General features: G+C 49.8%; 2 protein-coding genes across 6 annotated transcripts in view; one reads left to right on the top strand and one right to left on the bottom strand.

Annotated features, from left to right (window-relative positions):
- Window positions 1-20,179, top strand: part of CPAMD8 (C3 and PZP like alpha-2-macroglobulin domain containing 8) — a 54,644-nt gene extending 34,465 nt beyond the window's left edge. For 2 of the 5 annotated variants that reach the window (XM_042040995.1, XM_042040907.1), the window contains exons 35-43: window positions 364-602; window positions 3,582-3,669; window positions 8,362-8,436; window positions 9,053-9,158; window positions 9,243-9,353; window positions 9,993-10,205; window positions 10,668-10,742; window positions 15,590-15,758; window positions 16,383-20,179. In XM_042040995.1, coding sequence (XP_041896929.1) covers window positions 364-602; window positions 3,582-3,669; window positions 8,362-8,436; window positions 9,053-9,158; window positions 9,243-9,353; window positions 9,993-10,205; window positions 10,668-10,742; window positions 15,590-15,758; window position 16,383 — 1,077 coding nt within the window. In that variant the 3' untranslated portion in view covers window positions 16,384-20,179. Of the gene's footprint in view, window positions 1-363; window positions 603-3,581; window positions 3,670-8,361; window positions 8,437-9,052; window positions 9,159-9,242; window positions 9,354-9,992; window positions 10,206-10,667; window positions 10,743-11,116; window positions 15,286-15,562; window positions 15,759-16,382 lie in introns of those variants that run through there. The other 3 variants (XM_042040816.1, XM_042040725.1, XM_042041086.1) reach the window with 2 other exon arrangements.
- F2RL3 (F2R like thrombin or trypsin receptor 3) lies at window positions 19,765-23,187 on the bottom strand. The gene is made up of 2 exons (XM_042041200.1): window positions 22,872-23,187; window positions 19,765-22,187 (listed from the first exon to the last, which is right to left on the bottom strand). The coding sequence occupies exons 1-2, from the start codon at window positions 22,957-22,959 to the stop codon at window positions 21,118-21,120; spliced, it is 1,158 nt and encodes a 385-aa protein (XP_041897134.1). The 5' UTR covers window positions 22,960-23,187; the 3' UTR covers window positions 19,765-21,117.
- Between the last annotated feature and the right edge of the window lie 3,694 nt (window positions 23,188-26,881).

The raw sequence follows: 26,881 nt of genomic DNA, 5'->3' as shown, positions 1-26,881 counted from the left end.
TGCCATGGGGCTGGAGAAAGCATGGGAGCAGATGATCTCTGTACTCACAGCCTGTTTGCTGCTTTTGTAATCCCAGTTTGCAGTGAGGAAGGACTTACACTTGGAATTTCTCCCAAAACAGTTCTATGACGTGGTGTTGCTTTAATTTATGGAAGAGAATGCAATAGTACCAGCTCTGGTACAGCTTATATAGAGATAAAACTATGTGGTAAAGCCTCTGTTGCCTCTGTGCCTGCCATTCCCTCTCTCTGAACAGATCTTGTGTCTGTGCTGGTCTTTATGGGACATTTGCAGGTGCTTTGAAATGCTGGAGTTCTAATAAACCTCCCTCATTCGTTTTGCTTTTTCCTCTTCCTGCTGCAGATTGATGTCACTTACAATGTGCCTGATCCTATTGCCAAACCAGCTTTCCAGCTCCTGGTGAACCTGAAGGAGCCCAAGTCAGAGCAGCACCTCCAAGCCCCAAACCCGCTGCGCTCGGGCTCTGTGGACGAGAACCGCTCCGAAGCCCTGCACAGGGACAGGGCTCTGGGGGACGACGAGGACCCAGCCTCAGACCAGGACCACCGCGAGTACAAAGTCATCCTGGAGACCTGCACGAGGTAGGAAATGCCAGTCCTGCTCCCCACAGAACGTTTGGTTTGCTGATCAGCCCCTCTGTGCAGGAAAAGCACCGAACTCTCTCCTGCTGCACTGTCTGGATCTGATGTAGGGTGAGGCGGAACTTTCAGCCACCCCTGTGGGTTGTGGGACAGAGTCATTCCATGATCATTCTCGATCATTTCAGTGCTAAGTGTGTATCAAAGGTAGAGAAATAAGAACAACACCTTGAGGTTTTGTCACTGAGTCTCATTATTGCCTCTCCAAACCCTGAAGGTGACAAATGGGATGTCATTTGCTTGTACAAGGATGAAAAGAAAAAGTTCTGGATTATTTTCTTAAAAGTCTCAAAGAGCAAGGTAAATTCAGCTGGTTAACTAATACCTTAACTGTGTCGATAGTTTTATAAATCTTACTGACTTGAGTTTATTATTTGAGCTCCTTAGTGTCCAGTTTTGAACACCAAAAACCTAACAGAAGATGTTTGTTGCCATGGTACGAGTTTGGAATCTATGGTAAAGGCACAATACATGCAGATATTTGTTAATAAGCTCTCAAAGGCTCATTCCTTATCTCCTTTTTCTATATAAAGAAATGTAAAATAATTTCTAAAGATGCCATAATCCAGAAGTTTCATTTCTAGCTCTCAAAGCACTTTACAGAGACATGAGCAGTTCTGTCACATTTTGTAGATTATGAAACTCAAGTCATTGAGAGAAAACAGCTTGGCTATAGACAAACAGCAGCAAGAATGGTTTCTGACCTGTATTAAATGCTCTTAGATGTTTCTCTTAAACACCCTGGTAGTGCTGCAATCACCAGGGGTTGCTGATCTCTTCACAAAATGTTTGGGTTTTTAGGGAGTTTGTTGGGAATTTGACCCGAGAGAGAGAGCCACAAGCAGAGTAAATAAAGAGGGCTCACAGCATCCTGCTGTGCAACAGGAGAAACCATTCCCAAGAAATCAATAACTGATCTGTATGTTTGTGATCTGGGGCACGGCAGGTGGGGGGGGGCTGCTGCTTCACTGACCTCCAACAGGAGAAGTCCAGTGAACAGCCCAGGTGTGATTTGGGAAAATGGAAAATTCTGGCTCCTCTCTCGGTTTAGTGGGAAACTCTGGCCCCCTTATGAGTTTAATGGAAAATTCTGGCTCCCCTATCAGTTTCTGGCCCCTTCCATCCTGCAGAGGCAAGGCCACAAGACTGCAGACCTGAGCAGAGCTGCAGTGCCCCAGGGGAAGATGAGACCTTTTCCCTGGCCCAGCTTGCCCCTGGCCCACGAGGCCGTGTTGTGGCAGAGGCACTGCCCCCAAGTGCCACCATGTCACTGTGCCAACCTCTTCTCCCCCTGCCCAGGCTCTCAGCCTGTTTTGGGGAGAGGGTAAACTTCTTTCTACAGCCTTGTCAGTGCCTGTAACCGAGGAGGCTGCCCTGCATCAGCACAACCTCTCTGCTGATAGTTCTGGAACTTCTGCCCTGGGAATTGCTGGAGCTAAGGCAGAAATTTGAGAGGAAGCCCAGTGCAAGGAGATGGATTGCTTGGAAAGGAAACAAAAGCAAATGAAATCTTCCTTTCCTCCCCTCCTTCCTGTAATGATGCTCTCAGCTCCATCATCATCTTGCTCAGGCAATGTGAAGAGAGGAGTGCAGCTAAGGATGACAACTGAGATATTTTGAGCTGAGGGTGTTCTCAGAATGTAATGAAGTGTTGTCATGCTCAGTGACGTCCCTGGGGCACTTTTGAAGGGTTAGGGAGAACACAGGGTGGAAAATAGAAAGCTGTGATATATTACAGACATTGGGGAAACGCAGGCAAAGGGATCCCGTATGATTTATTAGGGAGTGTGGAGCATGGAGTTAGGTGGGAATTAACAAGGCTTAATGTCTCTGGGAGCCTGGGAGCCCTGAAGAGCCTCACCCAGAGCCAGCTGGCTCTGTCCCCAGGCCACCTCATGCTACTGTGGGCGTTGGGCTGGGGTGTGGCATCCCAGCCTCAGCCAGTTCACCACCCCCTGAGCTGAGGGGGCTCCAGAGAGAGGGGCCCTGCTGGAGCCAGCTCAGAGCTGGCAAATTTGGTCCTGGAAGCTGTGGAACTGTGTTTTTTCAGTGCTGGGCATGAGCTAATGAGCCCTGCTGGGCCCACGCTCAGGTGGTGCACAGCAAACAGGTGAGCTGCCAAGGAGGGAGGGCTGGGAGGGCAGAGAAAAGGAGCCTTGTTCTGGGATTGCAGGAGCTGCATCAGGATGGAGATTCCTCTGCCATGCTGCAAAAAACGAGACCTTTGCAATGGCCCCAGCAGAGTTTCTCCCCTTCCTGTGTGGGGTTTTATCTGTGCACACTTACAACAGCTCAGTTCCAGTGGGTTTTCTGAGTTTTCAGTTATACTCTGGAGGATGGCGTAGGCAGTGAACTCTTTAACACCAGTAAAGAGGCAGTGACCTTGCTGACTCGTTAGCAAAAGCCCTTTTCTCAGAGTCAATTAGGGGTGAAACAACCGTTTATGAAACCCCAGGACTGAATGACCTTGCCTGGTGTTGGGAATTAACATCCCTCTCCCACCACAGTCCATCTACAGCCCTCCTCTTGGGGTGGAACAGAAGTTTCCTCTACTCCAAGGGTTTTTTTCCTCTTGCCAAGCGCATTTTCTCAGTGATGAATTGAAAAAGAAAGCAAGGAGCCCCAGAGGAGCTGCATCCCTCTGCTTTTCTGCCTTTGTGTGCCAGGACACCTCCTACACCTCTATCCTCTGTGAGCTGGGCATAATTTTGTTAAATAAAAGCAGAAAAGGGGATTTTTAAAAACCAAATAATCTGGCTTTCCACAAGCCCTTCAACGAAGAGAGTCTTTTAATGGTTTTTTTTTTTCTTCTGAAGCTGGTTTCTCCATTCTAAGTCATCCATTCGTTGAGCTGGATCTTGAGCTTGTTCCCACTTTCTCTCTTTTTGTTCCCATTTTCTCTCTTTTTGTTCCCATGGGAAGATGGCTGCACTCTGGATCCTCGAACATGGCTGTGCTGGAAGTGCCTTTGTTCTCGGGGTTTCGGGCAGATATTGAGAGCCTGGAGCAGGTAAGGGGATGCAATGGGAGTGCAGGGCTGGGATGTGGATCTTAACTGGGAGGGGTTCCCTTCAAGGGACAGGAGGAGGCCACTGAACGTCAGAGCACTGCTGAAAAGATGCAATTAAAATTGGGAAGGGGGAGGAAGAGATTTCACATGTCAAAAAGTCTCTGAAATGAGTGAACAGACGTCCTGAGCAGGCTGAGCAAACCCAGCCTGGCCAAGCCAAGGTTTTCCTGAGCCAGTGCACAGTAATTAACTGAGACCCTTCGGAAAAGCTGAAGTGCAAATGTGCTCTAACAGGAGCTGTTTATGGCTGCTTAGTGGGCTGTGTTATCTCCAACATCTGGATCCCATTTCTTTGGAGGCTCTGTGTCTTGGAATTTTTTGCCCTTTTTTTTCCCCCCCTTCTCTCTGGGAGAACATCGTGTTTCCTGCAGCCAAGCTGAGGTGGACAGAATGTGCCTCGTGCCCAGCCAGCCCTTTAGGGCACATGAACTGTAATCTTGAGCTTTGCTTTATGTTTGTGGAAGCATTGCATTCATTACAACCCATAACATTTCGTGGAACATTGCAGTTGCTGGTGGGGTGAGTGTGGCAAAGATTTATTTTTTTTTAAAGGCTGTTTAACTAAAGAGGTGTAAAATCTTTGCATCCTTGAGAGCTGGTGAAGAGCTAAAAAATATTTTGCTTCTAAAAGATCTCTTCTGTTAATAACTTCATCTCATTATATTGGGAAGGGGAAAGAATTTTTAAGTAGAATGATTGTGAAGTTTAATTTGATATCCTAATTCAAGGAGGAGTGTACATTGCTTTATCTTCTCTAGGATTTAACTTGATTTGGCTATTTTATAATTGAAACACCATTGCATTTTCTTGGAGGAAAAAGCCCTCTGGAGGGGTTTACAGTCCATGTCAGAAGCTGCTGTCAAGATGTCTCCTGGGGTGTCCCTGAAGCCACAGAAATTTCTGTATCAGTCCCTGAGAAGGAGTTGCATCCTTTCAGAACTGGGGATCAGATATGAAATTATTCCTACAAAGAGAAAAACTGAAGTTATTTATATCAGTTCACAAGCTGCACGTGGAGAAATCTGTTTTCGAATCCAAGCATGTAAAACAGATCAGTTTTTATTTGCCTTTGAGTCTGATATTTTCTCTCATGCAACAAACTGAATATGGCTGTTCAGGTGGGGCAAGGCCAGGAGTAGGAGCTCCCCAGTATCCCCATGGGAAGAGAAAGGGGGAAAATTAGGTGAGGGGGCCTGCAGTGGGCTTGGTTCCTGTTTTCTCTCCTCTGCTGAAGGTGCTGGGGTGGCAGTTGTGTGTAGTGCTGTCAAAGAAGTTCTTTCATAGTCATTCATGTAAAAAATAGCAGAAAAAATATGGATGAAAACCTGGCTTAGAACCAGAGAGAGCTCAAAGCGGGCCAGGAGAAGAACAACAGGATATCTTTATGGTGTTAAACGTATGGAATGTTCTACAAGCAGAGGGAAAGGGTCGAAAGAGAGAGCATGAAGGGGTTTTCATTGCAGAAGAACAGGAAAGTTGTTAAGGAACATATCCCTGTACACCTTGTCTTTTTTTTTCTCTGCAGTGGGCTAAGAAGAAATGACAAATTTGGGTGAATGTCTCCATTCCTGGTGTCAGCAGGGAACAGAGTTGAGGGTTTCTAGGCTGAGGAAGCAGAGAAGGTCCCACATGCCCTTGTGTTACTGTCCCTGAACACTTTCCCCTTTGCCAGGGCAGCTCTGCTCTGGGGCTGGTGACACGGCTGGGCCAGACACAGGAGTCCCAGGGAAGGGCTTGGGATCCAAACAGGCTCAGTTTGTGTTGAGTTGCTGCTCAGAGGCTGCTGTGTGCAGCCCCTCCTGTGCTGTGTGCGATGGTTTGTGTGTTCTGAGCAGAGAAACACTGAGAATAATTGGGAATAAATGATCAGTGTGAGGATATGCTGTCTTCAAGGGACACTGATTCTGGTACCCCACTGAACTGGCTGTGTGATGTCTCAAAGCACTTCTGTTTGCAGTAGATCCCAGAATGGTTCGGGTTGGAAGGGACCTTAAAGCCCATCCAGTACCACTCCCTGCCATGGGCAGGGACACCTCCCACTGTCCCAGGCTGCTCCAACCTGGCCTTGGACACTTCCAGGGATGGGGCAGCCACAGCTGCTCTGGGCACCCTGTGCCAGGATCTCACAGCCAAGAATTTCTGTCGTATGTGTGTGAGCCCAGAGGGCTCTGCTGCTCCCATAACCAGATCAGAATCGTCTCCTTTGGAAAGAGGGAGATTTTCCTAAATTGGGAATGATTTTGCATCTTCAAGAGGGAATGTTCCCCTTGAAGAGCTGAATTCCGTGGGGGTTTTATTGCAGAGATCCTTTTGCATCTCTAAAAATGAAATGTGGTGACAAAGCTCAAGCACATCTATAGACAGGCAGTGAAGGTGCAGATACAACCCCACCTGCACATTCACCTCTGCTGTGGGACTGGGGAGAAGAGAAAGATCTGGGGGGACCTCAGAGCCCCTTCCAGACCCTAGAAGGGCTCCAGGAGAGCTGGAGAGGGTCTTGGGATAAGGGCTGGAGGGACAGGACCCAGGGAATGGCTTCCCAGTGCCAGAGGGCAGGGCTGGATGGGATCTTGGGAAGGAATTGTTCCCTGGGAGGGTGGGGAGGCCCTGGCACAGGGTGCCCAGAGCAGCTGGGGCTGCCCCTGGATCCCTGGCAGTGCCCAAGGCCAGGCTGGACACTGGGGCTGGGAGCAGCCTGGGACAGTGGGAGGTGTCCCTGCCATGGCAGGGGGTGGAACAAGAAGATCTTTAAGATCCTTTCTAACCCAAACCATTGTGCTTTCTTCACGGCTGCCAACCATGGACCCAACATGAAACTCACCCACTGAAGCCCCAGGATAGTTCCACCATATATTTTGGACACCACTTTGAGCAGAGGCAAGTCCCATCCTTGCCCCTGCTGCCTTTTCCCTGCCACCCCAGCCGTTCCCTGCCCTGCTGTGGAGGGGCTGGGCTGTAAATCAGGATTTTCCCTGCCAGGGGAGCAGGGTGGGAGCAGCCCCACGTGCAGCCCCGGGGCAGCGCTGCTTAATGAGCGCTCTGTGCACACCCCGGGCAGCCCGGCCACAAATCCTCCTAATAATGCTGGGTGTCGACAGGGTCGGGAGGTCACCCCGGGCTGGGATATATCAAACCTCACCAGAAAAAACGCAGCTTTAGCTGAGCTGAGCAGTTCCCGGTGGCGCCGGCGTCTCCGAGCCCTCATAAAAGGACTGTCTGCAGCCATCGACTGCTGAGTAATAACAGCCACCATCAGGCCCCTAAAATTATAAGGACAAATTAAATTGGCCCTTTCCATATTGTGTGGGACTTAAACACATGTTCCTTGGTTTGTTACAGGAATAGCAGGAAGCTGGGGAGCAGGGTTTTACAAGTAGGAGCACTCTGCCGAGGGGAGTCACAGCTAAAGCTGCTGGTGGCAGGTTTGGGCAAACGTCAGTGGGAATGCTGCTTGTTTCATGTCATTCTAAATAATAATAATAGTAATAATTATTATTATAATGATGATGATAATAATAATGATTTGTTCCCCTTTCCGCAGAGATTTTAGTCTGAGATCTCAAAATAACTTAAGAATGTTAAAAAACAAATAAAAACCCCAGAAGAATATCCCTACATTGCAAATGGGATTGTCTGACAGAGGTTGAAGTAATGGGACAGTTTGGAGAATAGAATTATAGAATAGAGTGCTCTGGCCCTTTCTTGGCTCCCCAAACTTTGATTAAAACACAGAAGTCCTTTTCCACAGACCCTCATCCTCCCCAGCTTTAGGATTAGATGTTTTCCACGTGACAGATGCATTCTAAATACAAATTATCAAAATAGTAATGCTTGATCAAGCAGGACAGTCATGGTATTGAGATGTTCCAAATGCAGAAATCATAGGAGGAACTTCTGGAGAATTGAAAATAAAGGTTTGGAGATGTGGGAAGTGCCCTTAGATCGTGTCCAGATGTTCCTTAGGTGTGCAGATAAAAAGCAGAAGAGGTGAGTCTGCAGGCCTGCCCGGTACAATGCAAATCCCAAATCCCTGGGCCTTGAAGGGAGAGAAGATGAGGAGCAGAGGCCTGGCCTGACCCCATTTGTCAAAAGGGAGGGTGCCTGGGGCTCTTTCAAATGGCTGCTCTTTTCAAATGTGAGGATTAATTTTCTTGGCAGAAGAATGTTTTGGATTTTTCAGCTGGTGGGAGGAGGGGACCTTCAATACCCGGTGCGATCCAGCAGCGAGGTTCCCTGGTGGTCTGAGGGGGTGTAACTGAGAGACTTTATTGAGTGGTTTGGGGTCTCTGAGGTCTTGCCTTGGTACTGAAAACAGTCTGGGAGCTGCTCAATGAGATTATGGATGAGGTGTCAGCAGAGCTCCAGGGGGATAAATGCCCTGGGGACAAGGAAGAGCCCTCAGCTGATGCTCCTTGCAAGAATTCCTCAGCAGGACACAGGGAAGGACACAGGTGGCTTTTCCCCCTGACAGTAACTTCAATCTCTTTGCATCCTTTTCCAGCAGAAGAAATCGCTGGAGTTCAGTTTCTGATCAGTTTTCTAAGCAGTCTGAAATCTTTCTTATTCTCTCATGTCTACCTGTTTTCTATAAAATGAGATTAAACATGTTGGCTTATTTTCTTTTACCCCCAGTTATTGATGAACAAGCAGATTGGGTTAAAAAGATATGAAGTGGATGGAAGAAAAGTCCTATTTTATTTTGATGAGGTAATGACTATTTTTCTTATATTGGATTTTACTGAAAGGCAAATGATAGGGGATGAGGCACAGGCAGAGTGTTGGGGTCCCTCAGGGGTGAGGATCACTCTGCAGCTTTAACTGGCCGGTGCCTGAGCCTCTTTTGCTGCAGGTGTTGTTGTGGTTTTGGTTGGAAACCAAAGTCTAATAGAAGCAGGGGATTCACTTCAGCCCATGGAGTGGTTTTGGGTATATATCACTTCGTTTTTTGCCTCAAAATAATGTCACTTGAAGGTACAACTAGCATTGCTAAAAGCAGAATAATTAAGTCTCACAGCACAGACCTGAGAGTGGAAGATGAGATCTCTCTTGGCTTGGTCAGCAGCAGAGAATTGTCTGGTGGTTGTGGGCAAGCCAGGGAACACAGCTGGAACACCAGGTCTGCCATTGCTCTGTCTTAAAGGTCAGCAAAGCATCCTGGTTTAGTTCATCCTGTTTGGCTTTAATTCATTATCTCTGTCCCTACACCTGGAGTACTGGAGGTGTCTTTGTGCATGGTGTGTTACTTTGGGGCACGTGCTGCATTCATTTGTCTCTCTCTTCACTTCAAGTGTAATTTTTGAGTCTTTCACACTGTTTCACACAGATTCCCAGCCAGTGCATGACCTGTGTGAAGTTCCAAGCTTTCAGAGAGCACATAGTTGGGAAAACAGCCCCTGTTCCTATCAAAGTGTACGATTACTACGAGCCAGGTTTGTGCCTGTTTGCCTTTGGTCCCTGCTGGCACTGGAGCTCCAGGCAGGAGGTTCAGCTGTGATTTCTCCTCCTTGCTGCAGCTTTTGAAGCAACTCGTTTCTACAACGTGAGCGAGAACAGCCCCTTGGCCCGGGAGCTCTGCGATGGCCCAACCTGCAACGAGGTGGAAAGCTCAGCCAGCCAGTGGGTTGGTGAGTTACCCCAAAGCCACACAGATCTTTTGGAAAAATGGGACCCACAGGTGTTCTGAACCCAAAATTATGTTGACAGGAATGTTCTGTTCCGCTCTCTGTGTTCGTGGAAGCTGCACAATGGTTTGGGGGGTTGCAGTATTAAAGTGATGATAAAGACCAGTGGTGCTCTGCAGGCACCAAAGTGACTGTGATTTGCCTTGGAGGCAAGGTAAAATGTCTGACTCTGGAAGAACCTGCACAAAGGGAGATGTGTCAGTAAAAAAAGAGGTGAAAACTCTTTACCATGCAATTTGGTTTTCTTTCTCTCCAATATTTTGCAATGGGGTTCCACAATTAACTGTAGGGGGTTTGAACAATTTCATGCATCGGTGAAAGGAATAACTTTCCCCAGAAACTGTATGTTCCTTTCTGTGCTCTGTGGCCTAAAAATAGGTGCTTTATCCCAAGTCTGGAAGCTGTTGCACCATGGCTCTTTCAGAAAGACAACTTTGTTCCCAGTGCTTGTAATTCTATCGAGTTTGTAAATTCATAATAGAAATCACAGGGAATTCAAACATGAAAACTGACATCAGTGAAATGTTTCCATTCCGCCTTCCCCGTGCTATGCAAAACTGGCTGATTTTGTTTAATTCCCAGGCTTTGTGCACTCTGGCCCTTGCAACAACATCTTTGGCTGCCTGGAGGACGAGTACTTTGAGCAGTGCCTGTGCTCGCGGGACTGCGGCTACGACGGGGAGCCCGTGTGCGGCTCCGACGGGCACATCTACCCCAACCACTGCCAGATGGAAGTGGCATCGTGCAGGAACAACACCAGGATAGAGCAGATGCCCATGTCTCAGTGTTCTGCCTGTAAGTTTCATTCGCTTCCCTTTTCTGTCACGGTCCAGTGGCAGAGGAGTTACAAATCCTCATCCGGGCAAGTTAATGTTCCGTGCCTGTGGTAGGGAAAGGAGGAGAATTCCAAACTTCCCCTGTGTTATTTTGCTGTTCGTACTACAGGAGGTTAAGTGGTAAGAGCAGCTGCTTTTCAGCTTGAAATAGCTGGTTTTCTGTTCTTATGAATACAAGTTTTACCAATCAGAATGAATTGAAGAGAAAATTAGTGATACTGTTTGATCTGAAGTGAACACTCCTGGATAAAAATTAAATCCATGAAATGTAGCATTCTTTGGAGATCCTGCATGGGCTTTCAAGGTGTGTAGTATAATAGCTCAGGGAACTGAGTATGCCACTTCTGGAAAGGCAAATGTTTCCTAGAGATGCATTAACAAATTATGTGACCAATGAGTTTCTTTTTCTTTGTATTTGCAGCCAAGAATTTGCCAGAAGAAAGGGACACACACTCCCACACAGCTGAGCAGCCCAGTGTTCCCCAGACTCCAGCAGGTAATGCAATATTTCTGTATTTATCCAAAGGCTTTTTCTTTAGCAAGGTTAAAGCTTGTCCTATCCCTGTAAAAGTACAGGTGGCTCTCAAGCACATTTTAAGCAAAGATGCTGAATTTTTCCGTCTAATAGAAAAGACAGAATATTCAGAAATCAGAAAAAAAATGAAGAAGTCAAGGAAACTGCGGATGAGAACTATTCAGTAGCAGACAGCTCTCCTAGCCCTTTTCCTTTCAGGAAATCTTGAAAGAATCCTTCTCAGTTCAGCACCTGCAGGATTTAGATAATTGCTTGTGGGAATGGGTAACCAACCCTCCTATTTTCTCAGCCTTGCTGTGTTTGAACACACTGTGATCTTTTCTTCCACTGTTAAGCTGGGAAGATCCCATTTCAAACCAGGCTGATGTAATGTGTTCCAACAAACAACTGAGCAGGACGTGACAACAGCCCAAACCACTGCAAGGACTCGAATCCAGGTGGATTAACTTTGTCCCTGAAGTTCTGTGCAAAAATGGAGCTAGCAGTCTTGGTTCTCTCAGAGCTGCTGTTTGGAATAAAGGGCCTTAGTGAACAAAAATATTAAGGTCAGTAGATGGAGTAGCCAGGAATTTGGCTGCTCATTTTATTTGGTGCTTATGTTCATGCACTTTTTTCCAAGACTCACGTCGAACTGGCTCATGGCTCACAATGAATCTCACCAAGAAGCAGTGGAGGGTCAATAGAATAGCTTGTTTCATGCTGTTTCTAGTAAATAAACTGGACTAGATTTTTCCTGGCTGCTTTCCACTCATTAATTTTCCCCCGGCCACCAACTCTCCCAACAAATCGGTAAAACCAGTTTAATTCTTCAGGAGAAGCCTCTGTGCCTCCTCATGTCCTCCTTGTGCCCCAGAGTCAGACTAACACATGTCCGGCATGAGACACCATCCTGTTCTTTCCTTTCTGGACAGCAGCTGAGGGACAGTTCTCTTCTCAAGGTGTACAAACACTGTGGATATCCCATTATGACAGTTTCTATAGGTCATTCAGTCTTAGTGTTTAATGTCTCTACTATTTCCCATCCCTTTTTTATTCCTGGACTTATTGTGAATATATCTGTATCTATATCTTGTTGCCTTTTATTCCATGCACACACCATGTGCTCAGCATGGAAACTCTGCAATCTGAACCCTTCCAAGCAGCATTCCCAACCTGTTCCGTTTGGGCACCACTGGAATGAGAGGCCGTACTGAGGTCGACAAAATGGGGCTGCCATTTACGTTATTTTCAAATAGAAATGTGATAGTGAAAATATGATTACCTGGAGGGAAAAAATTATGGAATTTGATGGCAACTCACAATCCAAAAAATGTTCAGAACAGAATTTCTGAAATTATCTATGTTAAAGTCAAAGGAAAATCCCCCTGGGGTTTCTGTTCTGAATGGACAGAAAAAGCACTGGCTCAGAAGGAGCAAAAGGGGAAAACCTGATCATTTTGTGTGGCATTGTTACGCAGATTTTAGATGGACAAACCCCCAAGTGCCATAAGGGTGCTCTTCAAAGCAGGAGCACTTAGAGCTGGCTTTGTCCTGGGATCTGGGAGTGCCCAAATTTTTGGGCAGGAAGATGCTGAGCTGGGAGCAGCCATGGCAGAGTGAGCATTCAGGAATAAAACTGACTAAATCCTGCACCAGGAAAAGGGCCCAGCATGTGATTTTCATTAATCCTTCGGGCTCCTCTCGGGTCAAGCACACGGGACATGAATCAAAGTGCAGCAGATGAATGAGCCCCTCCTCACACACGCTCTCCTGGGCTCGGTGCTGCTGGAGCATGTGATCGGGTTAAGTCGGCTCAGGCGCTCCAGCGAGGGCTCTGCTGAGCCGTGCCTAAATCTGTGATTTCCTAAAAGGATGCAAAACTCCAGGAGCCAAATCAAGCTTAGGGCAGGTTGGTGTAAAACCACCTGGGTGTGTTAACCTGCAGGAAATGCCACGTTCTCAGAGAAGCACGTGGTGTTTGTGTTGTCTGGAAGCCCCCTGTGTTTGCCATGAGACTTGTGCAGCTCAGCTTGGGCTGAAGGATGCTTTAATTGAGGTCTTGTCCCTGTTACCCAGCAGTGGGAACAAGCAGCTGCCTCCCAGCAATCAGTAGGAATTTCAGGATGTGTCGGGGCTCCCTCTGGCACACACAGACCCACAGTGAAGTTCCACACATGCCAGTGGGTTTGCTGGAATAAACTCCAGCTGTTCAAGGTGAGCAATTGAACAGGAAAAGAACCCTGAAGGATCCAGATGCAGTGTTGTTGCTGTTGTCAGAACATTTTAAGATGCCTTCCCAAAGCCTGTAGCGAGGCAGAGTGGCTGAGGTTTGACCCTAAAACTGCAGCCTTTTTTTGTACGGATGGGTGGGATCCTCTTTGCACCTGTAGCTCCTCGTGATTGAGAGGGAAGCTTGCAGGGTGACAGGACTCAGCTGAAATAACTCCTGTGTTAATCCCCTTCCTCAGCTGTTCCTTCTCACAGGTGAATTACTGAGTTTCAAAAGGGTGGACCAGGATTTTGATGAGTAGCATGGACCCAGCTCTGGCTCAGCATTGAAGCTGTGCTCCTGTGCCTTCACAGCCTGCTGCGGTCTTTGTTTGGATTGACAACCCTGGAGGAGGAGCTGAGTTATTATCTTGAGTATCAAAATCTCACTAAATTTCTGACTGTGGCTTTCCTGAGATCATTGTCACTCTTGGCCACAAGGATCTGGGTGGATTTCAGAGCCTGTGGGATCCCCAATAGCTCTGATAGCACCTCTCTGATGATGTGGTGCTTTGATTGCTTCCACAGATCATTAACTCTCTGAAACTGCCTCAATCTCCTCTGCCAAAGGCACTCAAGGCACAGCCAAGGTACAGCCACCAATGTTGGAGGACACTATGTTGACATCACAGTGATGTGATTCTGCATGGATTTGGTGGAAAACAATGTCCAAGTGTGTGAGGCAGCACTACTGGGGGTATCAGTGCTGCTGTGAGCAGGAAGCCCCCCCAGGCTCAGCTCTCTGGCCCCCAGCCCTCTCCCCACAGCCGTGTCCTCTGCACAGTTTTGCTCCAGCAACTAGAAGGGCCCATGGCTGGAACTGGAAGAAAATTCTAGGTGGAATTGTGGAATTGGTGGTGTTTTGTTTTGTTTTGTTTTTTAAATTAAACGCCATCACCCACACCAGCTCCTACCAGGAACATCAGCCTGAGCTCTGCTTCCAGGTGGAGTCATCCCCAAAATTCCCTGGCTGGCATGTTCCCCACAGGGCTGCTGCTCTTTCAGGATTGATTGAACTGGCACAGGGCCATTTTTCCTCTCCCCCCATCGCTGCTCAGCAAACATTGGCCTGGGCACAAACATTTGGGGCTGGGGGAGTGGTTTGTGTGCAGCAGGAAACGTCGGCCTGAGCTCTTTGCTGTGACTCCAGTGCTCAATTCCTGGGAAGAGTCAGGCCTGTGCTGTTCATTCCATCCCTGGTGGACAGCAATCACCCATTCATAGAGGGAGCTCATGATCTGGCAGGTTCTCACAGGGAGGAGGCCAAGAAGGAGTGAACAGAGCCTACCTCCCCTGCCCATTGCTGGGAGGATGTGGGAGGCAACAGGGAAGATCCTTCAGATATTTTATTTCTAGAGAACAAACATTTTCAAAGGCCTTGATGAGTGTTCTCTTTAACTAAAGCCAGCTTTGGGCGGGAGGGGGACTTTTCCTCCCTGCAATAATTCTGCCTCAGTGTTTGCTTTGGTTTGGATTAGAGCAGTGTACACAGAGAGCAAACAGGAAGGATGGACAGCTGAGCTGGCTCGAGGAGCAGTTTAGGAAACACGGATCTACTGCTGTTCCTAGAAGTTCTGTCCTGCGGTTTCACCCTCTGGACAGGGAGCAGCAGCCCAGCACAGCCTGGTGTGAGTGGGGTGTGTGCTGTGAGGGGGACCTGCCGGTGTCAGCACAGCCTGGAGTGAGTGGGAAGAGGAGAAATTCCTGCTCCTGCTTGCGCTGGGTCTGTCCCTACACAAAGTGGTGGAAGTTTCAGTGGTGTGTGACTGTGCTGGGGCAGATGCACCTCAGCTCCTCATTCAGGCTGCAGTGAATGGCTCTGCTGTGGGCTCCTGGCCTCAAAATCTTCACCCTTGTTGGGCTGAAAAGAAATTTGGCTGCATCCACTGATCAGTCACCCAGTGAGCTGTTCCCTCAAGGTCTCCCTCCAGCTTTGTGACTTGTTTTATGAAATGATGCTCAGCTGAGGGCACACAGAACACGTCCCCGTACGGATGGGGCTCTCCTTACCTGAGGTTCCCAGTTTGAACCTGGTCAGAGGACAGATTTTCAGGGTGCAGAGTGACTCCCCTGTGCCATCTGCCCTCTGCATGACACTTTTACCTCACTGTGTGCAGCCCTCAGGGTGGTGGGTCTGAACTTCAGCACCTCAGTTAATTCCATGCTGGAAAGGGAGACTTCGAGATTTTTTTCAAACTGCATGGCCCTTTCCCTCTGTTTATTTCCCTTCCCCCCTTGTTTCTTCCTCTTTCCCCTGTCTCCTCCTTTTCCCACCCTTTTTTGCTTCCCCCCTTGTTTTCCCTTTTCCTCCTTGTTTCCCTTTTACCCCTCTTTTCGTTCCCCCTCTTTCCTTTTACTCCAGTGCCCAGATGTCAGACTGGGAAACTGAAAACTCTGCTTTTGCAGCAGCTTCTCCCCTCCCCTGTGAATCCAAGCCGACACCTGCAGCCTCCTTCCCTCGTGTCCGGCCTCCCTGACTAAAATCCCTTCCTTCTCCTGCCCTTGCCCTGCTCTGTGGCGATGCTGAAATGCGGCTCCTGCAGCTCTGGTTCCCCCCACAGCCGAGGAGGGGCCCCCCCTGCACACAGACCTGTCCTACTACTCCTACGAGTATGACCCCGACGCCTTCGCCGCAGAGGCCGACGTGTTCGAGGTGGGGGCAGAGCTGACCACGGCCAGCACCTTCCGGGAAGGGGACAGGAGCCAGGGAGCGGCCACCACGGTGGAATGGTGAGCCCACAGTGGGGTCAGGGATCTGCTTGGAGCCAGCCTGTGGTGTCCTTGTGCTGGGTCAAGGGTGTTCAGTTCCCCAAAAAGGGGTGTTTTTACAACTGTTTACGATCACCGGGAATGGGATCTTGGTGGGGCAGCTGTAAAAGGCTTTGTGACCTCAGTGGCTTCATCCCCAGTGGAACGAGTGGCCCTTTCACTTGGCTCATTCAGCTGCAGCAGAGGAGACTGAGGGGAGGCTCCTGGGGGCTGCAGCTCCTCCCGAGGGGAGGCGGAGGGGCAGGGGCTGAGCTCTGCTCTGGGACAGGGACAGGAGCCCAGGGAACGGCTGGAGCTGGGTCAGGGCTGGGCATGGAGCTCAGGGAAAGGTTCTTCCCCCCGAGGCTGCTGGGCACTGCCCAGGCTCCCCAGGGAATGGGCCCGGCCCCGAGGCTGCCAGAGCTGCAGGAGCGTTTGGACAGCGCTCTCAGGGATGCCCAGGCTGGGGTTGTTGGGGTGTCTGTGCAGGGCCAGGGGCTGCACTGATGATCCCTTTTCAGCTTTTCCCTGCCCAGGCTCAGTGATGTCTCACAAAGGTACATCACAGCAAGGTGACTTTTCTTCCCTGTGTTCTCTTTCCAACAGAAATACATAATTTAAGTAAAGAGAAGAGGCTCAGAATCGACTCCTGTATGAGTTTGTTCCTCCAGACGACCTGCTGCAGAACAGAACCCGAATGATGACTACTTCCTGATGCCCTCAGAACTGTAGGCTTTGCTGCCCCACGGGGCAGATCTGGAGCTCTAAGGAGGACACTCAGCGTTATTTTTCTGTCCATTTTCCTGCCTTCTGTGCATCCTCTTTGGAGCCCTTCCAGTGATGGGAGACCAATATGCTGTGCCCTCTAGGTGAGAAAAATAGGGGCTGGAATTCAAACCCATAGAGCATTTCCAAGTGCTTTCTCTGCTATCAGGATATTCTGCAAATGCCATTTCCTAGCTACACTTAGAAGCTAAGTTCAGGCCTTGTGCTTAGCTGAACTGCTGTTTGAGGAAAGATGGCTGAGAAGTTTTTTGCTCAAATTATAATAATAAAAGTCAGTGTGTTTTGCCAATTATGACATAGCAAGAGGCTACTCATCTTCCCCAGCCCATCAATCTGCTGCACCCATGAGAGAGACACTTCCCTGTGGCTCCACATTCAGAGAAGCTGTTGGGAGGTATATTTTACATGAGAAAACTGAAATCTACTGCCAGGGCTGAAAGGCTTTGTGTCTGCTGCTGTCTGCAGGCCTCAGGTGGGCGTTTGCAAGCCCCAGCAGTGGCAAGGATGAGGTGGGGGAGCCCTCTTTGTGTTGCACTACGTGCTGACAGGAGCTGCTTGCAGCCTTCTCAGCCCCTTTCCTCCCCAAACCCTGGCCTGAAAATGAACCTGGCCAAGGCACAGCCCTTTGAAATGTTTGCCTGAGTTCACCAATCCTTTTTATTCTGCTCCCACTGGGATCCAGTACAGTGTGTTCTGGTCCTGGTACTCCCTGCCCAGGCCCTGGCTCTGCTGGCCAGTACCAATCCCTGGTGTCACAGGCTGGACTCCCTTGGTCTGACCTGCCCCAAGCAACGTGGCAAAACTAAAAAGAAAAGCTTTGTGTTTCCAGAAGTGCAGGAGCCAAGATTTTTGAGCTTTCCTTCCTGCCTGGAGCAGCATTGTTCTCTTTGGAGGAGTTACATGCAATTGCCTCTTGCAAAATAGTATTAATATTTTATCTTCCCACTTCTATTGTTACCAGGACCCAGAGCAGGGTGGAAACTCCTTTTGAGGGTGTTTATTGGTGAATGGAAACAGAAAAAAAAAGCCCAGCTCCATTCATTTTTAAGGCTTGTTTACACAGGAACCATGACAAGAATATATCCCAGTATAGACATTCCATTCCAGAATAAAGGCAAGTTTATTCCAGAAAAATGTCCACATGGGGACAAACCAGGAGGTACCCCAGAGGTTGGGCATGTGTAGATTCCAGTCCTTTTTGTCTGGGGCCAGACATTTGCAGAATGTAGTTGACATGATGAAGGTCTGGGTCTTGAAGTTCCCAGAAATTTCAGAACTGCCTCGTTGGCAGCTTTGCCAGCCTTCCCTCGTGGCTGCTCCCAGCTCTGCTCCCAGGATCCTGCCGTGGGCTGAGGGTTCTGCCCCGTGTCGGGGGTGTGCAGGGGCAGATCCTGTGCTCACCCTGGCAGCTGCATTCCTGCCTGGCAGGTAAATAAATGCCTTTAAACTAAATTCTGCCTCCTGTAAGCAACTGTCCTGGCAGGCACTGGCTATTGTGTACACACACAGGACTGAGTCAATATTTTTCCCTGGGTAAATAACAGGCCTAGTGTGAGCTGCAACAAGATTTTTTTTTTTTTTTCCCTTTTCTGAAACTCAAAACTGCACAATACAAACCCTGCTGTTGGCTGGTTCAGGCTGCAGCTGTTTAGTGCTGTGAGTTGGGAGAATGAGGCATTTGGTCACCCTGATAATGTTTGTGTGACTGGCTTCATCCAGGAGATGGGACCTGTGTTCTGGACTCCTCAGTCTCTGGTCCTCAGTCCCTTTCTGGCTTTGCTTTCTTGCCCTCTCTCACCCATTGTGTACCCATTGAATGCTTCTGGAGAGATATTTTAAGTCATTTTGTATTGCTTGGTCCTCTCACAGATCCTTGGGCACTCAGACCTCCCCCTGGGGATGAGGAGGTGAGGGTGGGGAGTTCCAGCCAAGAATTAAACCTGTCTTTCTTCACTTTCCCCAGGCTCTGGGACATGTAATGTCCTAATTCCAGATGCAGACATCCCCCTGTTGCTGCCAGGTAAATAATTCCTGCTGGTGGTGCCAGCCCATCAATCAGGGCCTTGTCTGAGGGGTCTCTATGCCAGTGCTTGAGGCAGAGGAGTCTGGCTCCTGTTTCACAGTTCAAAGTAAAGCCCGAGAGCCCTGGACCTTCAGAAGGCAAAGGCAGAGCAGCCTCAGTGCCCTCAGAGCCAGACAGAGCAGGGCAGTGAGAGGTGATGTGACAGGATTTCTGGATCCTGACTTCACCTCCAGTGCTTCTTTCCAGCCTTGGCACTTCCAGTCCGTCTGCTCTTGGCAGTCTCTGCCTCCCCCCACTCTTGCTACACCAAACCAGCTCCTCTTTGCAGCTAAAGAGAAAAAAGGTAATTTTATTTAAGGAACTGAATCAAGGAACTTGCAGTTACACCACTGTGGTTGCCCTTTTCCCCCCTATCACAGGGATAAAGGAGCAGGTCTCTGCTCTCTTCTCCACCCCAGCTGAGGGTCCAGAGCTTTGCCCTGTCCCACATTTGCTGTTCATGTTTCTTGCAACCGTCATTAATTCTTATCTAGGTTAAAAAAAATCATAGATTGTTTTTCCTCCACTCTTCAACATCCTGCTTGGAATACAGAGACTTTAGAACTGGATCCCTGAGCACCACTGGACACAGCACAGCTGTACAGACTCAAAACCATTCAGAGGCTTTGGCCCAGTTCTGGCTCTGAAGCTGGTCAGTCTCCTTCCTGTCCCTGGGAGCACAAGGACATCTCAGGCTCCTGCTTTGTGCACCTCAGCCCAGTCAGTTTAGAGAGAAGGATTGATTTTATTTTTTTTTTCCACCTAGGAAAAGACCAGCTGGGTGCTGGAAAGCCAAAGCCAGCAAGGCCAGCAGCAGCTGCTGCTGCTTTGGGTTGTTTCTGGCTTAGAGACATTTGCCTCCCTCTGTCAGAGAGAGGCTTCTCCTTTCCTTTTCCTGGCGGTCCCTCATTGCAAAAGGAGAAAAGTGCCAGTGGGTTTGTAAGACACAGAAATTGCTTCTTCCATCGAGTTGTGTGACTGAATAGCTGCAGCAGTGCTAGTTATCAGTGATTGATGCTTGCAATCCTTTCAAGGAAATGAATATTTATATATTTGTAACTGTACATTATGCAGAGTAATCATTACCATGGTATTTATTTTAAAGCAATAGCTCCTCTTGTTCTCTCTTGTCCTGTGTGGTCTTGCCTCTTCCCCTCCTTCTTAATCAGCCTCAGTAGAAGGCAAATACCAGAAGAATGTTCAGCTTGCTTGAAGAACATCCCCGACACACCAGCACTTGCTTTGCTCACACTGACTGTTGACATTTAATGCACAATAACCTGGTTTTCATTATTGTGAATAGAGCAACTATTTAGAAAACCTCTACCAGCCTGGGTTGGGGTTTGGGTTTTTTTAGTCCCTGCTGTTTCTGACTGAGTGCCCAGAGCCCGGCTTTGTGTTTCACCCGCCTTTTGCCCCCGCACACACAGGTACACACAAACAGCTCTCTGACCAGCTGTTGGTTTGTTCACACACATCTTAGCAAGTCTGAGTCCAGAAAAGTGTTTGTTTTAGATTCTGATAAATATTTTATTAAAAACTGATTTTAAGACAATCCTCTCTGCCTCTTATTCGCGCTTTAGGCTGTCAAGCCTATGCTGGGAAAACTAAAGAATTAAGGAGCTCTAAAGAGGTTTATTGCTCATTTTCTACCTGGCTGCTCACAGGGCTGTGCCCCAGTTGTGTCTGAGAGAGGAGCTGGCTGCATTTTGTCAGATTTGCAGCAAACCTGAGCACCTGTTTGATCAGAGACAGCTTTTGGTTGTGGGTGACATTACACGAAGGAAGTGTGGAGTACCAGAGGATTTGCTCCATTCCTACTTTACTATTTTCCTTCATGAGACATCATTTTTTTACAAAATCCATTAATACAACCTTTGCCTCAAAGAAATTACGGATGCCAAGGGGGATTTGCAAATACAAGGATGAGTGAATGGGATTTTTGCACCTTTTACCAACAATGGACTGACATTACTGGGGGGTTGCATGCAAATCAAGCCAAGAACGTTTCTGCTACACAAGCCAGTGCTCTGCACTCTCTTGACAGACTGGTTTAGTTCAGGAGAGTATCTTTTGAAACATTTAGAGATTTGGGGTTGCAATGTCTATTTTTTTTTCAGTTTTAGGGGAAGGGAGTATGCACTTAAGGACAGTGAGCAAGTCAGGAGCAGGACTAGCAGGCAGAGAGTAGTCAGATTAGGAACACCAGACCCAGATGTATGGGTAGGAGCATCCCTGGTGGTGTGTGGCCAGTTGAGAAGCTGCAGGCAGTGTCCCAGCAAAGGATGGATGTGTCCAGCACTCAGCATCTTGTCTGGGCAAAGAATCCCACAGCTTGGGTTTATTCAGCCTTATCCCTGTGCAGACAGGGAAAAGCACTCAGCTCCTGGGAAATGCTGCTCTGGGTGAAACTTGTGGAATTCCAGTCTCGCCTTCATCTTATCCCCACTGTGTGTTACGAGTGCCCTGGGAGCAGCGAGCCGGGCTGGAGGCTCACGCCAGCGAATGTTTGGAACGAGGCAGCGTTTCCTTGGAGGTCTTTAGGGAAGTGGTGGTTTTTTTGCTGCTCCTAAAGACTCTCCTCCTCACCTTCTCGCGGAAATCCTCAGACACGTAGTAGTAGACGAAGGGGTCGGCGCAGCTGTTGCAGGTGCTGAGGGCCAGGCTCACCATGTAGCTGAGGTACAGGCGGCCGTGCAGCCTGGAGCAGGGGCTGGAGTAGTGAACCAGCAGCAGGACGTTGCTGGGGGTGTAGAAAACCACGAGGGTGAGCACCACGAGGGCCGTGAGCTTCACGGCGTGGGAGTAGCGGCTGCCCCCGCGCAGGAGGACGCGCAGCACCGCGCCCGAGCTCAGCACCAGCAGCAGCAGCGGCAGCAGGAAGGCGCAGGCGATCAGCACCACGAAGTAATAGAAGTAGAACCCGTCGTCCTCGTGCCGGGGCAGGACATCGTGGCACAGCGTGAGGCCTGCCCCGAGCAGGGGGTACGACTGCCGCTGCAGGGTCAGGGGCAGCGTGAGGGCAGCAGCACAGAGCCAGACGGCAGCGCAGGTGCCGGCAGCCAAGGTGGGAGTGCGGAAAGCGCGGGACGAGAAGGGGTGAGCCACGGCCAGGTAGCGGTCGACGCTGATGCAGGTGAGCAGCAGCACGGAGCAGTACATGTTCCCGTAGAAGAAAGCCGTGGTGAGGCGGCACAGCCCTTCCCCGAAGGGCCAGTGGTTGCCCAGGAAATAGTAGGAGATCTTGAAGGGCAGCACGGAGATGAGCAGCAGGTCGGCGGCCGCCAGGTTCATCAGGAACACGGTGGAGGTGAGGCGCTCGGCCCTGGTGGCCAGCACCCACAGGGCCAGCCCGTTGGCCGGCAGCCCCAGCAGGAGCACCAGGCTGTAGAGGCAGGGGATGAGCCGGACGGTGACGGCGCTGCCCAGCTGGGCTCGCGTGGCCTCGGGGATCAGCAGGTAGGTGACATTGTTCACCGTGGCCTGGTGCCCCGGGATGGCTCGGGGACACGGGGTGACCTCTGGGGTGGTGGCCTGTTCATTGGTGCTGTTCTGAGAGTAATCTGGGAGAGGAAGGCAGCCCGTTACTCACTCAGCAGAGCAGGCTGGCGACTGGAGGCTGCACGCCCAGCTCACCCCAAAGGCTGCTCGCTGTTTTCTGCTGGGGTTCCTGCAACTGGCAGTGTTCTGGAAAGGCTCTTGTGTGATGGGCAGAAAAAGCTGTCTGGCAGAATTAGGTGTGCAGGAGCCACCCTCAGCCACCTTTCCGAGAATATACCCGATTCCCTGTGGTTTCTCGCAGCTCACAATGGACTGTGATGCTCTACAGCCATCAGCAGGCCTGGGAAGCCAGAGAACAATTCCCCTGTACAGCCATGAGCAGGCTTGGGAAGCCAGGAAGCAACTCCTCTGCCTGGCTCTCACAACAATCCGAAGGTCTGGAGCCACTCCAGTGTAAAGTCATGGCTCTGGGAGTATAATTAGCTAAAAATTTGGCTTTCAAGTCCTTTCTGGTTTACTGCTCCTCTATTTTTCCTTTCTCTTTCTAGTTTCTTCCACCCCAGCTTCTTTCTCTGCTGTATCACCTCTGTCAAGCTCCTGCTTCAACTGGAGCCCACACCAAGTTCAATCAGAGCATCCTCCCATGTGAACTCATTAAAAAAAGGAGTTTTCAGGGATCTTACAAAGGTCCCAAATACCCAGTACTTCAACAAGCAGCAGCTTTGCACCCAAAGGCACACACTCACCATCGTAGTCCAAGGCCAGGCAGAGTCCCCAGAAGGCACAGCAGAGCAGGAGCCTGTGTGGCAGCCGCCTGTTCCCGAGGGTCCCCATCCCAGCGCAGGGTCCAGTGCCCCACCGCAGTGCCCGAGCTGTGTGGGAACTGCAGCATCAGTGACCCTGCTTACACATTTCCTCCTGCTGGTCCTTAACTCTCGGAAGCAACGGGGCTTATCCTGGGCAGGATGAGGGAATGGAGGGGCTGTCACCACTGGCACGAGTGTGGGCTGCCCGAGCTCAGGCTGGACAAGCCCAGCGTCAGAATGTGGGACTGGGAGGGGCTTGTTTATCCAGACCCAAAGTGTTTCAGGGCTGCACTTCATCCTCAGAGCGAGATGGTGGCTCAAGTGACTCATCTGGGTCTCCTTCCTGCTCCGGAATATTCCTGGAAATGACAAATGTGGTCGGGTTTGATGCATTTTGGACATAAACAGAACCCATGCACCTCTGCCCGTGGGAGCGCCGAGCGTCCTTCCACTACAGAGACACAAGTGGCTCTGTGGGTGATCCAAGGTCTTTTCCCAAACCCTGAGTCACAACACTTTCTGGTACTACAAACAGGAAGATATCCCAGATATCAGAGCTGCAGACCACACAGACCTCCCAGGGGATTACATGGGGCTCCTGCAGACTCGTGTTCTGGCAATGGAAGGTTTTTGTGTCAGCCTTGCAGCCTCCAGATCAGGCTGGGCCCTTTGGAGTTCGGCTCTTTTATTCCTGCTCCATCTTCCTGGTTAAACAGGGGATGAAGCTCCTGCACCTTCTTGATTTTACTGCAGAGGATGGTTAAAAGTCCTCTGGGTTGAAGCTCTTTGCACTTGAAAGCACCAGCAGGAGCACTGTGGCACACCAAGGGCAAGTGGCAAAGTGAGGGAGACGCTTTGCTTCCGCTGAAAACCTCTGGGACAGGGAGAGCAGCTCCATCCAGCAGGAAAGGGGCCTGCAAAGGGCATGCAGGAAGTCCCTGCTGCTGGGGAGATAACGGGGAGTTCCAGCCACTCCTGCCCCACAAAAAGCTGTCTTTTCCCAGAGCTGAGCAGTCCCACCCTGCACAATCCCCACTCTGCCTGGGATGAGAACTCAGAGCAGCATGTGGAGCTGCTGGTTGTGCCCAGAGGGCAACTCAGATAATGCTGTAACAGGGACTGGCAGATGTTACCTGAGCCTTCCAGATCCTTTGCTGCCTGGTCCCCCCTTCTCTGACCCCCTGGGCAGGTCCCTTCTGTGCTCTGCTCTGCTCCCAAATCCTCTCCCATCTCCCGTGTCAGAGCCTCAGCGTGGCCCTGGCCATCAAGAGCACAGGCCAGTGGGACAGGAGGTCATGGCTAGAGAGGGTGCTGGGGTTTGGGCTGTTCTCTGCAGTCCTTGCCTGGCTCTGCAGGGGAGGAAGGACAGGAGCTGGAGCCCAGGCAGTAGGAACTGTAAATTTGGTTTGGCAACCTGAGGAGCAGCTCGTTTCTTTCTCCTCTCCTTATGAATGGCCTCTTCTGTGAAGGTTGAAAATCTGAGCCTGGCTGCTGTTTGATGAGATTCTTCTATTCCAAGGAGAAAATGATCCTATTTCCTTTGCTTTCACCATATTCCCACATCCTTGTGCTGAGCATGTCGAGAGGTGGAGTTCCACTGGCAGGGAGAGGGAAGATGCAATGTTAGATGTTTTGCTTTTGTGATTCTCTCAGGATTTATGAACCATTACAGAATGACTCATGTGGCCACATATTTTCCATGCCTCAGCCAGGATCCTTTCCATGCTCTGTATGCAAAAAATTAGCCATAATCAGGTTCAGATAGTGTGCAAATCACAGCCCTGCTTCCTATGGGCAGGTCCCTGGAGTGGAGCAGAGAGGGGTTACTCATCGCTGCATCCTTCATTTTTCAGATGCTGTGTGATCTTTAGTGACTGCCTTAGATGCAGAACAGCTTGCCTGAAAATTCTAATGCCAGAGGTTTGTCACGGCTTGTTAACATCTCTTTAAGTCGTGTGATCCCTGCCCTGTGGGGTAACAATTTGGTTTTAAAGTAATTCATTGTGCAATAGATCATCTCCTGGGAGCAGGGGCTCTTTTATTCCGGGGCTCTGAACCCAGAAGATGTAATGCTGGAAACAGGCTGGGGATTTCAGGGCTCAGAGGGAGGGTACGGACACCACCTGGCCAGTCCCATACATCTTGGAGGCTTGGAAGAGCAAACTGCGGTGGGTAAGTGATGGGATTCGCTGTTGCTGCTCCGTTCCAGCGGCTCCAGAGGGTTCCTGAGCAGCAGCTCGGAGCTGTCTCTGCAGGCTCTGTGTGTACAAGGTTCCCTCGAATCTCAGACACTGCCAGGTCCCCTCCTTCTCCCTGGGCCTGCCTGACACTCTCCATGGCTCCAGGGAATGCCCCTGCCTCTCCCTCCTGTTTGTACCACGGCTCTCCTGTTCCTCTGGGGTCCCGCCCAGCCTTTTCCCTGGGTGATTCCACACATTCTGCTCAGCCTCACGCTGCTGCAGCGCTTCTGAGGAGGGAGGTTTTTCAGAACTGCTCTTCTGCTTGCCTGCAGTTTTCACTTCACACTGTAAAAGTCCATGTGAAGGCATTTTCCAGGAATGGTTGAAGCTTATCAACACCCCTAAAACTCACTCAGTGTTCTGGAATAGCTTTTGGGGGGCCTTTCTCAGCAAGATAGTGGCACTGGGGTGGGGGCTACCTGGCCTGACACAGCCATCATCATCATTGTCATCATCATCACCATCATCATCATCATCCCTTTTCAGCACCAGGACTCTTTAGATTCATTCTTTAGCACAGGTTAAGGGCTGCTAGATTTTGATTTAGTCTTCAAATTGAACAGGTGGTACAAGGAGTTAGCTCTAATCCAGAGCAATGGCTAAAACATGAAGAAAACCTCTAATTATGTTTTCACACACAGTTCTAGACTCTCTCACTGGTTCACAGCCCCGACTCTCCTGGTGCATCCCTGTGATGTGGAAATACGTAAAAAGAGTCCTGGAATGTTAAATGCTGAACTCAGGTACTTCCTTTAGCAACTCTGAATTTAATTGAGCAAACTATTGATACCTATTCCATCCTGCAAACCTGAAGGATATTTTTAAGCTGTTTGCTGTTGCCAGAGTTGTCCCCTCACTGAGATCTCCAAGCACTCTTATGTCACATCTGGCTGTCCCTCGCCTCGAGCACAGGGAGCATCCCCTTTATGAGAGGGCCAAGAGAAGACTTGTGCAAAGTGGGCTGTGTCCTCTGAGACCCCACTGCCATCATTTTAATCAAATTATTCCGTGCAATTGATGCACCAGAGGATTGTTATTGGGAGAACAACAACTTGTTTCCCTGTGAGCAACCAGGGGGCTGCACAGAGAGCAGAGCTGCCTTTTGTTATGGCAACGCAAGTGTTGGGGATGATGTAAAGGAAACTCCTATCAGCTCTGGGTCACATCACTACGGCTCAATTTGCAAAATCCACTCATTCATTTGTCGTGCAGAGCTCACAGGGAGCACAGTTAAACATGTTATTACCCAGGAATTTGGGGAGGTTGAGGGAAAGGCGGGTGGAGGGTTATTTTCATGGTTGCAGTTGTGTTGTCTTAACCTGTAGCAGATGTGCTTGTGGGGTTGGGAACTGGAATCAGTCCCTTCTCCTGAGCCCTGGTTGTGTTCAGTGTGTGATTCCTGGGGCCAGGCCTGGGCTGTGCCTCACCTCTGGCAAAGGTGCTGCTAGGAAGGAACCAGGCTGCAAGAAGGCACTGCCTTGCACAACACAGTCCTAGAGCTGGGATCCCACAAGGATCAAATCCAACCCCTGCACAGACACCCCAACAACCCCAGCCTGGGCATCCCTGAGAGCGCTGTCCAAACGCTCCTGCAGCTCTGGCAGCCTCGGGGCCGGGCCCATTCCCTGGGGAGCCTGGGCAGTGCCCAGCAGCCTCGAGGGGAAGAACCTTTCCCTGAGATCCATGCCCAGCCCTGACCCAGCTCCAGCC

Source organism: Corvus kubaryi, unplaced genomic scaffold (assembly GCF_017639235.1).
Source record: "Corvus kubaryi isolate FWS band 111438036 unplaced genomic scaffold, C.kubaryi_AGA036_p1.0 121, whole genome shotgun sequence".
Lineage (NCBI taxonomy): Eukaryota > Metazoa > Chordata > Aves > Passeriformes > Corvidae > Corvus > Corvus kubaryi.
Note: the sequence above shows the minus strand (reverse complement) of the source record. Positions and strands in the feature narration are given on the sequence as shown.

Excerpts from the sequence above, each read along its gene's own strand:
- F2RL3 (XM_042041200.1), bottom strand. The coding sequence starts at position 22,959 with ATGGGGACCCTCGGGAACAGGCGGCTGCCACACAGGCTCCTGCTCTGC. Across the intron at positions 22,188-22,871 it reads CCTGGCCTTGGACTACGATG|ATTACTCTCAGAACAGCACC; the intron begins GTGAGTGTGTGC and ends TTCCTCTCCCAG.